This window comes from Typha latifolia, chromosome 8, assembly GCF_019914945.1.
Source record: "Typha latifolia isolate L0001 chromosome 8, TyphaL0001v2, whole genome shotgun sequence".
Taxonomy (NCBI): Eukaryota; Viridiplantae; Streptophyta; class Magnoliopsida; order Poales; family Typhaceae; genus Typha; species Typha latifolia.
In genome coordinates, this window is record NC_133093.1 from 8,180,860 (window position 1) to 8,193,429 (window position 12,570).

Here is a 12,570-nt window from a genome sequence, read left to right on the forward strand (position 1 = left end):
TGGACATTAATATTAATTGTAAATGGAATTCTTGTTATAGTTATCAAACATTGATAATAAATCATGTCAATTAATAACTCTATCTTTGGACAAATTTATTAATTACATAAAAACCTCATAATCGTCACATATTTATCATCATATCTATATATGCAATTTGGCCAAATATTAATTTTCCTTTAGGCCAACTAATATCCGCATGAATTTACATACACACATAACTAACTAATTATTCACAACAGACTAATCTACACAATAGCGGTCACTTTGGCAACATATTGTTTCAACTAATCTATTTTGAATTATTTTTCTAGAATGATTATGAGTTTATCCTTAAAATCCAAAAGAATTATGGACAAAATCTTTAATTTCCATAATTAAAAAAATTAACTTAAATAATCACTGCAAACTAAATTACAGTCTCCCCCGTAGCAGAAGTCCAAGAAACGAACGATTGCAAATAACGCAACTGCCGAGCGACTTTCCTCACGGAGAGATCCCGTGATCCATGCCGTGAGAAGAAAAACTTGAAACATGAATTCACTAAAATGGATTTCCGTGACCCTGAATTTGAATCTCGATTAAAAAATTCAGTAAAGTATTCATTGAAACATGAAAAGATTTATTTAATCTTTTACCAATTGCATACATCCATATAAAACAAAAAACATCTCCTTTCGATGAACAAAGGAACAGATCTAATAAATTGCTTTAGTCTTCCAAAATAAAAAAAATGATCATTTTCATATATCCTGTATTATAAACCGTAATTTCCAAAATTTCAGAAGAAGAAAATGATGGTAAGCTTAACTCCCAAAAATTATATCAAACATAGTTAACACTGCTCTGATATCAATTGAAAGACTTTCAATAAATCTAATAAACAGGATCAGTTAAATCATGTATATATAATTCTAGAGATATTCAAATAATATAAAAATTAGCCTGAATCGATAGTCATTGCCATTAATACCAGAAGGAAGAAGGAAGATGAAGGAGATGGTTAAGAAATTCTAAGGGATGGGTTTTCACACCTTTCAGTTTCACACGTAATGGAAATAGGAACTGAATCGATATTTTGTTAGAACCTCCCTTAGGGATCGCAACCCAATAAGTTTTATTATCACAAGCCCATTAATTGTGACATGGGCTTCTACACATTTAGAACCATATCAACTTAATTATATTTCTAAAGTCCAAAATAAATTTAAACTTATAGATCACTTAATTTGGCTTAACATTAATGACAGACTCATATACATTTTATTAAACATATGAGTCCACTAATCAAATTATTAACATGTTCAGTATTTTATAGTGACTCGAGCGTATGTAGAAGAAACCAATAGCCAATATCATTAATTCACGCCAAAGCAATTTGGAAAGTAGTTAGTACATTTGCTCCTTTTTTTTCTGCTTTCTGTGAAAGTGAACAGATCCCAACAAACTTTTTAATGGTGTGAAATATTCAACTGAATTACTAGATATAACCAAGTTAATTTTCAGCTGATTTACTAGATTGAACCAAGTTATGCAGGTTTTATTGTGATCCAATGGTGAATTGGTGAAATGGAGGAAAGACATGCTTATTGGAGTTGTTGATACACTCTCCAGCCTCAAAATGTCTATTCATGATTTAAGAGCTTAGACTTGTGCAAAACAAGAAAAGAAAAGGGTATTACTAACATAATATTTCATTTATTATTCATGTATGAGATATCTAGTCACATACGCTCATATCAAGAGCTTCAATTCTACTATGGGAGCAAAAGCAGTTTGATAAACAAACCTCTATGCTAATGGAAGCGGATTTAGACGACAAACCTGCAACCACACCAAGTTTCTCAATAAAGTATTGAACTGGCACAGAATATAGAGATTATTAGTTTATTACTTGCTGTCTCTGACAGTATATATATATATATATATATATAGGGATTTCTTGCTTAATATCCCTTCAGCTATTTAGCCTATCACTAATGAAGTAGCCGATATTTTCTTGAAGTTTTTTATGAGCACACTGTCAAATTAGTTTTGATCTATTCCTTGCTTCATTTTGTTGGTGGTAACAATCTGATTTCAAAAGTCAGAAGAAATTTATTTTAAAATAAATTAATAAATTAAATAAACTTATAGATTACAAAATGTAAAATTTGTATAATTGAGTCTAGTATTGAATACTATCTCCTTAGAATAATGGACATCTTTCTCCTAGGATACAACGACTACCTTGCATTTGAAAAGAAGTATCTATTTGAATGTCTTTGTTACGATTCGACCACATGGGTTAAGTCAAGTCGAGTCGAGTCAAATTAGTTACTTAACTTTGTCTTTCTATTTTGAATTTCAAATAAATCCGATCTGCTAGGGATTTTACTCCTATAAATAGGGGTGGACATGAGTTGATAATAATCATTGAGAGAAATCTAAGTTTAGTCGGTTATTATTTTTGTCCTTATCTTTTTTTACATTAGCTGTTGGATTGTCTTTATCTTCATAAGAGTAGATCTTAACCGTCGATCCCTTTCAAGCATCCAAACCCTAGCCACTTCCTACCTCCAGCTGCCACCCTACTTACTACACGACCGTCCACCACCCTCCGATGACCACCACAATGTTAGAAATTACCGTTCTGCCCTCCCTAACCTATCTCTACTATTTTAATTTTATCTTTTCATCCTAACCTCCGATTTAGGTGAAACTAGAGCTATTAGAACCTTATCTCATGAGGCTACCTCCACCTAAATTTTCATAATCATCCTACAGACGGATCATTCCAGATCTGGTCCATAACAATCTTGTCGAACTGGAACCGTACTATACTCTCTCTTAATTAAGGACTTAAAACTCGAACTAGACTTAGAATGAATGAACCAAAGAATCAGTGTGAAAAATAATGTAGACTGACAGGCTATTTATAGGCCTTAAAAAGGCTCAAAGGGATGCAACAAGTCACAAATGGATGCACTATTTCGGGTCTGAACCGAATAACAGTTTTAAAGTGAATTACTAGATTTAACCAAGTTAATATTCAATTGAATTACAAGATTTAACCAAGTTAATATTCAGTTGATTCACTAGATTGAACCAAGTTATGCAGGTTTTATTGTGATCCAATGGTGAATTGGTGAAATGGGGGAAGGCATGCTTAGTGGAGTTGACACTCTCTCCAGCCTCAAAATGTCTATTCATGATTTAAGAGCTTAGACTTGTGCCAAAAAAAATTGCTATTACTAACATAATATTTCATTTATTATTCATGTATGAGATATCTAGTCACATACAACACTCATATCAAGAGCTTCAACTCTACTAGTAGCTTCTCAACAAGTCATTGTTTTATTTAGCTTTGGCAGCAAAAACTGTTGGATAAACAAACCTCTATGCTAATGGAAGCGGATTTAGACGACAAACCGGCGAGCACACCAAGGGTTGAGCTCTTGGAAGCGTGATCCCTGGCCCCTCCACCATGTCTATCGGGCCATTGACTTTCCAATCAAAGCACTGTATCATCGTTGCAAGAGTAGGGTGGATGATAAGTAGTGCCAATGAAGCACCTGGACAGCTCCTCCTACCACTCCCAAATGGAAGCATATGGAAATGTTGTCCTTTTATATCAGTTGCTTGTTGCTCTCCTTCTATGAATCTTTCTGGATAAAATCTTAGTGGGTCTTTCCAGTCATTTGGATCTCTATTAATGGCCCATACATTGATGAACAACTTGGTTTTTGCAGGGATGTCATATCCGCCAACGGTGCAGTCCTCTGTTGACATCCGGGGGATTAATGGGACAGTAGGATGGAGCCGTAGTGTCTCCTTCACAATAGCTTGTAGGTATGGAAGGTTGGAGATGTCAGACTCATCAACCAGCCTATTTTTGCCAACGACTGTATCTATCTCTGCTACTGCTTTGTGTAGCACACTTGGATGGTTGATTAGCTCTGCTAATGCCCATTCAATTGTTATTCCAGATGTATCGGAGCCAGCAATGAAGATATCCTGAGAAATGAAATAGATATTATACTAAGTCAGTAAATTATGTTCTCCACTAGCTTTAGATCGATGTCAGATGTAAATAGTGAGGAACATTTTATGCGGAGGATTCTATTTGTATGGGTTGCTAAACAATCTTTTTTAAGTTACTTCTGAGAGACTAATAGTATTTCTAGTGAAATTTCCTGTCATTTATCTTGCTTGACTAATACAGAATGAACTACAATAACAACACAATTTAATAAAAGTTTAATAACTCAATATTTTTATAATTATTTATATATATCTTGTTACTTTGAAGTTAATTTAAACTAAAATTTAACAATAGATAAAGATAGAGAATCAAATTTAGAATAAACTCTATTTCTTATAGAGATAAAAATCTAATTTGAATTGAACACTATCTCCTATTATTAAGTTACATTCATATAATCAAATCCTAATCATAGATAATCTTGTTGAAGAATTAATATAACCCTTTTTATAATGCGGTGCTATGGTAGTAGTTAGATTAGAATTATAAATTTTAGAGGACTATTAAAATATTTTGTTACAAAATAAAATATAAAAATCAGTCTTAATTCCTAAGTTCAAATCATATCTAATTTAAGTCAATTTCTTGAGCCTACATCTCTACAAGCAAGTTTAGAGATATTTCCTGATGGTTCTTGCAGGATCGCCGTTTGGCACGAAAAAAGAAGAAGATTGAACGTTTACCGTACCTGAATAAGAGCCTTGACGTTGTCCATGGTTAGCCTTATCTCTGCCCCTTTATCTTCGTATATATCAAGTAACATGTCCAAGAAATCCTTCACTCTCTCCCCCTCTCCACCACCCAAGCCCATCTCCTTCATCGTCCTCCTCTCCTCCTCCTTCTTCTTCAATATCCTGTCCATCATCTCATCAAAGCTCTTCCGTGTCGCCTCAAACCTCTTCCTGAACCCTTGCAAATCCAACTTCTCGAATACTGGGATGTAGTCCCCCAAGTTAAACCTCCCCGCCAGCTCCGTCGCCTCCTTCACGACATGCCTCACCGTCTCAGCATCTTTATCACTTCCCGAGCACCTCATGCTCAGCGCCATCGTCGAGACAATGTTGTTCGCATGCATCATGAGCTCCTCACCGACGTGGACAGCTCTCCCTTGCTCTGCCATGGATGAAATTTTCTTCATAAGCCTGTGTAGCTCTTCCCGTCTCACATGCTTGTGCTGTCCGAGAGCGCGGTTGCCGAGGAGATCCGTCATGAAGAGCTTCTTGATGAATCTCCAGTACGGGCCATAGCGGGCGAAGGTGAAGGATGATGAATTGAACGTGATATATTTGATAGTAGCGGACTGCGCGCGATCGGAGAAGGTGGCGTCGTAATCTTTAAGGAAGAGTCTAGCCGTGTCGGCGGAGCAGCCGACGACGCAAGGGACGGTGCCAAGGCGGAGGTGGAGAAGGGGGCCGTAGCGGAGGGAGAGCTTGTAGAGGGCTTGGTGAGGGATTGAAGTGAGGAGGTGAAGGTGGCCGAGGATAGGGAGGGAGGAAGGGCTCGGCAGAAGCTGGAGGCCGGTGGGGGGATTGGAGAAGAAGAAATACCGGATGAGGAAGATGGAGAGGAGGGAGATGAGAGAGATGGTAATGTATGAATTAGCATACTCTGCTAATACTACTTCCATGGCCATGTTATCTTGTGTATGGGATTCTATTGGTTGCATTATTTATAGGCATATCCCTCTCGACTTTCCTCCTAGTCTACTATTTTTTTTTCTCTTTTTGAGAATTTTTTAATATTTTTAACATAATTCCCATTGAAATTTTTTAAAATTACTATTAAATTTTTCAATATTTCCTAATTGCCAGTGAAGTCATTCTGCCATTTCAAAAATATCATTATAATTAATTGTTAATAGAATAATCCGAATAAATTATTATTAAGGAAAATTTACATATAACATCTTGTATTTTAATAAAATTACGGTTTACACTTTATATTTTCACTATTTACAAATCAACCATCATGATTTATAAATATGTGCAAAATATAATTTGGATTAAATTTGAACTAACATCATTTAGGCAAATGGAAATTATTCTAGGTTAGGATAGATTTGAGTTTAGGTTGGGTTAGGTTGGATTATGTTAAGTAGCTTGAGTTGAGTTAGATTGGATTGGGTTTAGTTAGGTTGGGTTGAATTAGGTTATGGTGAGTTTAATTGAGTTAAGTATAGATTGGATAAATATAACTTAGTTGAGGGTATCTTAGTAATCTTTCTAATATAGTTAATTTAAATTAGAGATTTAATTAAGGTTAGCAAAAAAATCTAATAATATAATATTTTTTTATATATTCACTAAATCATAAGGCTCGACTTATAAACAATGAAAATATAAGATGTAAATCATAATTTCGTTATAAAATAACTCTTTTTTTTAATTTAGAGTATAAAATATTTATAAATTTCTTTCATCTCACATAACATAAGATATATGCAGCTTTTGGTATTGATATATATATATATATATATATATATATATATATATATATATATATATATATATATATATATATATATATATATATATAGATAGCTTTTAAATTATATTTAATAATTTATTAAAGGGCAAAATAATTTTTTCTTCATATAAGTTGTATTTTAATCATGATTTAACTAACCGATGATATTTTGAAAGAGCATAACAGTTTGTGGAAATTTTGAAGAATAGAGCGACAATTATAATATTTTTAAAAAATTTGGTGGTAATAACGTATAAATCTCTCTATCTTTGGTAAGATAATTAGAAAGAGAAACATTCGACAAGGCACGGCATTGTCCTAGTGATTCGCATATCAATAGATCAGGAAAGTCATTGCTTCTTATTTTGTTTACATTGTCATGTTAATAACGAAGACTAATTAACAAATGAAAAACGAAGACAACCACAAAGAAGGATAATAAATAATTTAATACAAACCTCTAGTTTGGCTGAGTTTTTGACACATGTTCCTCGCTGTCGAAGAGCTACTGCGAAATAGACTTGATAGAAAATTTTGGCAAATTTAAAATAGTAAAAAAAAACTCATCCAAATGTCCAACTACTGTTGATAGATTGGCTAAATTAAGAAGCAAGGGAGAATGTGCTCGTAATTAATGTCTTCGTATTCTTAGGTAAAGTATCATGTCACTAGTGATGACTAATTAAAAAATGAAGAGTAAAGGCTTCGTGAAGAGACAATTAATTCAAATAAAAGCCTCTAGTTTCTCTCTAGCTAATAGTTGAGCCTGGACTTTCTCTCAATCTAAAGGTGATCATCCAGCGAGTCAAGGGTCGCGCCAATCAGGCTGAGCACTATGTTTGCTAATCTATCTGTGAGTGCGTTTGGCTAGGTCGAGCTAGAATAACCTAGCTCATTATCGCTATGCTCATGAGATTATTATAAATATAAAATTTTATTTTTTAATATAAATTATTGGGCGTGCAATATATTTGATATGATTGTAATATTGAGTATTGTTTATAAGTATAGACAATCGTATGCATGTGCATAATTAACATAATTGATCACGATACTAATGATGGTTATAAAACATACATACATATAGAATTATTTATAAACATAAAGTATTTGTTTTAATCTCAATTGCGTGCAATTTTATATATGCAATATAAAATTTAATTTTCTATATCTAGTAATAGTTTTATACTTTTTGTCCAAAGAAAGTTAGGTGACTGAAAGGTGCCATTCTCTTTCGCCAAAGACTTCAGATTTGCTACTTGTCTCTACAGGTGGATCACGCCACTAAGTTAAATAGGCTTAATATCAGTTGTAAAACTAGGGGTGAAAACGGATCGGATTAACTCCGATCCGACCCACTATCCGACCCGATTTAGATCGGATTCAGATAGAAAATTTCTATCCCATTCGGATACGGATTCAGATACAGGTCGGATATATTTTTCGGATTCGGATACGGATATCGGATATCTGTTTACTCGCATTTTTTATGAATGATTTACAATTTTTAGTTTACTTATTTAAATAGTAAATATTAATATTGTTACTAATAATACGTTATATATTATTTATAGAGATTAATTTCTCTAATTTTACATATTTGACATACAAAAAATTTATTTGTTGTAAAACTCTTAATATTTTTATGTTAATTATATCTAAATAAAATATTATAATTCTTTTAAATTCAATCAATATCCGTTTAAGATCCGATCCTCTATTCGAAAATTATCCTTATACGTTTAGTTAGGATATGGTTTTAAATTTTGCTATCCGTCTAATATCCGTATCCGAATCCGTATCCGGACTAAAAATATGGATCCGAATATAGGTTGAGCACTATCCGATCCATATCAAATCCGTTTTCACCCCTAGTTGTAACTCAGTTGCAAAGGAGGGGTATATAATGTTGTTACCTAGCTATTCACCAAATATAAATAAATAAAATTTTCTTATATATATTAGGACTCGCTTGAAATGTTTGTTGATACATGACTTATGATTTTAGAATGAATGAATAAAATTGCATATATATATGTGGCTAATTATAGTTGATAGTAATTATCTAATTTTTAGTTTATTTTTCTTTCAGATTTTTCTCCTGATACCGATAATGACATTCCTTATATTAATGGCTCAAATTCACTAAACCTAAAGTAACATTAAGATATCATATAGCCAATAGATCTCTTGTATGTTAACTAAATATAGTATATGTTCCATATTACTATTGGTAGATTGATTTAGGAACACCAATCTAAGTTTCCATAACTATGCAAGGATTTTTGTCTGTACGGACATTTAGACTTATTTTGAACATTGACTTTCATTTAGATCTTGGAGCACCTTTTATATTCCCAAGTATTTTAGGAACCTAATTTCTATTGTCAAATTGGACCAAGTTGGTTATTCATTTAAGTTCAAAAATTATGGTTTTACTCTTATTTTGATTCCCAACTTATTTGTTTTAGAATTTTGATTAATGGCCTTTATATATTTCATCTTGATGGTTTTTATCACCAAACCCATTTAACCCGGTATAGAAATGCTAAGCGTAAAAGAATAAATAAGAAATCTTTTATGCTATGACATAGAGGGCTAGGACATGTTTCTAAAGGAAGAATGCCACTCTTAGTTAAAGAGGGTAGTTTATCTTCTCTTGACTTATCTGATTAAAATTAATGGAGCGTGCTCTCTGAAAAATTAGAGGCTCTCAGAATCTTTAAAGTTTTCGAAGAGAGTGTCGAAAACCAACTTGGTAAAATGATCAAACTAGTTAGATCAGATTGGAGTGATGAATTTTATGATAGATAAATCGATGCAAGTAGATTTATAGGTCCTTTTGGGAAGTTCCTAGAAGAGTACGGCATTGAAGCCCAATACTCTACCTTAGCAAGCTAAGTCAAAATGGTGTTGTTAAAAGAATGAACCGAACCCTAATAGACATGGTTAGAGGTATAATCAGTAAATGTTCACTTCCTTTGTATTTATGGAGCAAAGCCTTAAAGATTGATATTTATCTGTTAAACAGGATTCCTTCTAAGGTTGTATCTAAAACTCTTGTGAGTTGTGGATAGGAAGAAATATAGTTTAAACCACCTTCATACATGGGGGTGTATAGTAGAGGCTAAGCTATATATTCAACATGAGAAGAAGTTAGACCCTAGGACAATAAGTGCATATTATATTTCATATTCGGAGAGACCTAAATGGTATGTATTTTATTGTCCTTCGCTCCAAATTGTAGAAACTGATAGGCACGCTCCATTAATTTTAATAGAAAAAACTAATAATTTCATTATAATCGTAAGTATATAAATTTGTTTAAGACTTTTTGAAGTATAAGAGAGTAAAGTGATTTTGGGTATAAGTATAGAGGGGGTAAAATATATTTAAATCTTTTTTCTTTCGAGATTTGTTTTTAGAATTTTTATATAATTGCTAATGAAAATTTTCAAAATTGCCACTATATTCTTCAAAATATTATAATTGCTACCAAAATTATTGTGCTATTTCAAAAACATTATTATAATTAATATTTAACATAATACTCCTAACATATTATTGTCAAAATTCATAAATATATATATATATATATATATATATATATATATATATAACACTAAAATATCCTCTCTCTTTTTTAGTTTAGATAGTAAAATATTTATCAAAATTTTTTATCTCACAAAAAATAAGATATATTTCGTTGTACTATATTATTGAGTATAATATAAGATAGCTTTTAAATTATTTTTAATAATTATTGTAAGGGTAAAATAGTTTTTTTTAACTCTAAGTTGTTTTTTAATTTTATATTTAACCAACTGAATGATATTTTGAAAGAGCATAACGCTTCGAAGGTAATTTTTATATTTTTTTGGTAATATAGTTATGAAGAGAAACAAGGGTGTGGTCACAGATTCGCAGGTGATCAGTAATTGCTGCTCATTTTGTTTACATTCTTAAGTAAGATAGGATGCAAAGTAATTAAGACTAATTAACAAATGAAAAATAAAGACATCAAATAAGAAAGACAAACTATCTACAGTATTGCAGTATGCTGGTCTAAAGTTTGCCACTGACTATGTAGGTGAAGTGCATCTACAGAATATAGGCTGTGATCTCACACCAAGATGCTGGCAAATTTGCCATGAATTTCCGTGGTAATAGTGACCCTCTTTTTGCCATTTATTTGGCGGCGGCTTGAAGCTTTTGACCAAACTATCTCTTCCAACCAGACTATATGAAAAATTAACAATTATTGGGTGTGAGAGATCTTTTTATGTAAGTCGATTTACAATTCAGTTACTTCGAACAATTTTTTTCCCTTGTACTTAGCAATGTCCATAACAGATTTAAATTTCGGTATGTCATTGAATTAGTTTTTAACTCATGTATTAAAGTTTCGAAATAAATTAGACACGTTATAAAAAATTTTGATAAACATAAAATGATCATCAACTCATTCTAAATTATAAAAATAAATTATATATTGGAACGATAATGCAACTTCCATGACTGGTGTTTAGAGGTGGTTTTGTTTACTTGTGAAATAAGTTCAACACTAATATAGTTATTCTAATATTTCACGATAGCATACGAGAACCTTTATTAAAAGGGGATATATTAGTGATGATAAAGTTATTTTTGGGTTAAGAAACAAAAAAGTGAAAGCATTATGTTACAATTGGACTTTGAGAAAGCTTATAATAAAATGAGGTGGAATTTTTCTTGCCGATGTTCTTCACTATAGAGGTTTCCTAAGAAAGTGGGTGGATTGAATGATGCATTTTGTGACGACCGGCTCCCAGCAATTACTTTAAATAGGGAGATGGAAAAATATTTTAAATATAAGAAAGGTTTAAGAGAAGGAAATCCTTGTCATCTTACCGTTTGTTTTTATTGTTTATGGCTTGAATTGAATGTTGGAGAAGGCTAAATAGTGTGGCTAATTACTGGTCTAGGTATTGATGTTTGTAGAATGAAATTATTAATTTGTAATATGCTAATGATACTATGCTTTTCACGCAAGCTAATAAAAAAGATGTGATGGTGTTCAAGTTCTTATTATATGGATTTGAGGCAATGTCGGGCCTAAAATTTAACTTTGAGAAGATGTTTTCACTCTACTTGGGGACAAATAAGGAAATAGGAAAAGATGACTCTTGAATTGTAAGATTAAAAAGTCCCCAATTAAGTACTTGGCCCCCCCCCATAACATGAAAGCAAGCTAGACGTGATCATCATGCGTGCCGAGTTTTTCAGGCCGACCGGGTTTAAATATTTGTTCATGGCCTAACCCATCAATCACTCGGGCCAGGCCGAGTTCGGGCCGGACTAGAATATTCTAGCCCGTTACCGCCCATTAGCCCATTACATATTTGGGCTTGGGTTGGGTATAATGGCTCTAATGTAATGCGTTAAATATAAAAATTATTATATTTTATTGGGCTTAGTTTAATGGGCTTATATGAAGATATTTTAGTTATCTTTTATGGAAACATATATATATATATATATATATATATATATATATATATATATATATATATATATATATATATATATATATATATATATATATATATATATATATATATATATATATATATATTGATATATAGTTTACTAAATATCCAATCTGGGAGTAAAATAATTATATGAATATGTATATATTATGGGTTGGGCTATAGATGAGAGTAATGGATCGGGCTTTCAGGCCAGGCCAGGCGAGCAAAAGCTTAAGCCATGTCACCCACTACCATATCGGGCTTGGGTCGGGCCAGGCCTAAATCGGGCTCAGGCCGGACTTAGCCCGATTAAAACCGAGCGAGTTCGAGCCGAGTTTGGAAGAGTCGGGTCTAATGATCATGTCTAAAACAAGCTAAGAAAGAAGTCTTAGATGCCCGTTATTGAAAAGTAGAAAAGTGACTAGTTGGGTGGAAAGGCAAATAACTATCTTTGAGGGTCGTATTACTCTAATAAATTTTGTTTTAAGTGTCGTTCCATTTTATTTTCTCTCTTTCTTTAGTATGTCGGTTTGGATATAGAAAAGAATTGATAAATTGAGAAGAAAT

The 12,570-nt window shown here is 32.4% G+C and overlaps 1 protein-coding gene across 2 annotated transcripts in view; it reads right to left on the reverse strand.

Moving 5' to 3' along the window:
- Positions 1 to 3,227: 3,227 nt before the first annotated feature.
- LOC140794520 (cytochrome P450 93A2-like) overlaps positions 3,228 to 12,570 on the reverse strand; it is a 37,826-nt gene continuing 28,483 nt past the window's right edge. Inside the window, exons 1-2 of one of the 2 annotated variants that reach the window (XM_073146617.1) lie at positions 4,716 to 5,662; positions 3,228 to 3,999 (exon numbers count right to left, since the gene is read on the reverse strand). In XM_073146617.1, coding sequence (XP_073002718.1) covers positions 3,382 to 3,999; positions 4,716 to 5,660 — 1,563 coding nt within the window. In that variant the 5' untranslated portion in view covers positions 5,661 to 5,662 and the 3' untranslated portion in view covers positions 3,228 to 3,381. Of the gene's footprint in view, positions 4,000 to 4,715; positions 5,663 to 12,570 lie in introns of those variants that run through there. The other variant, XM_073146616.1, reaches the window with a different exon arrangement.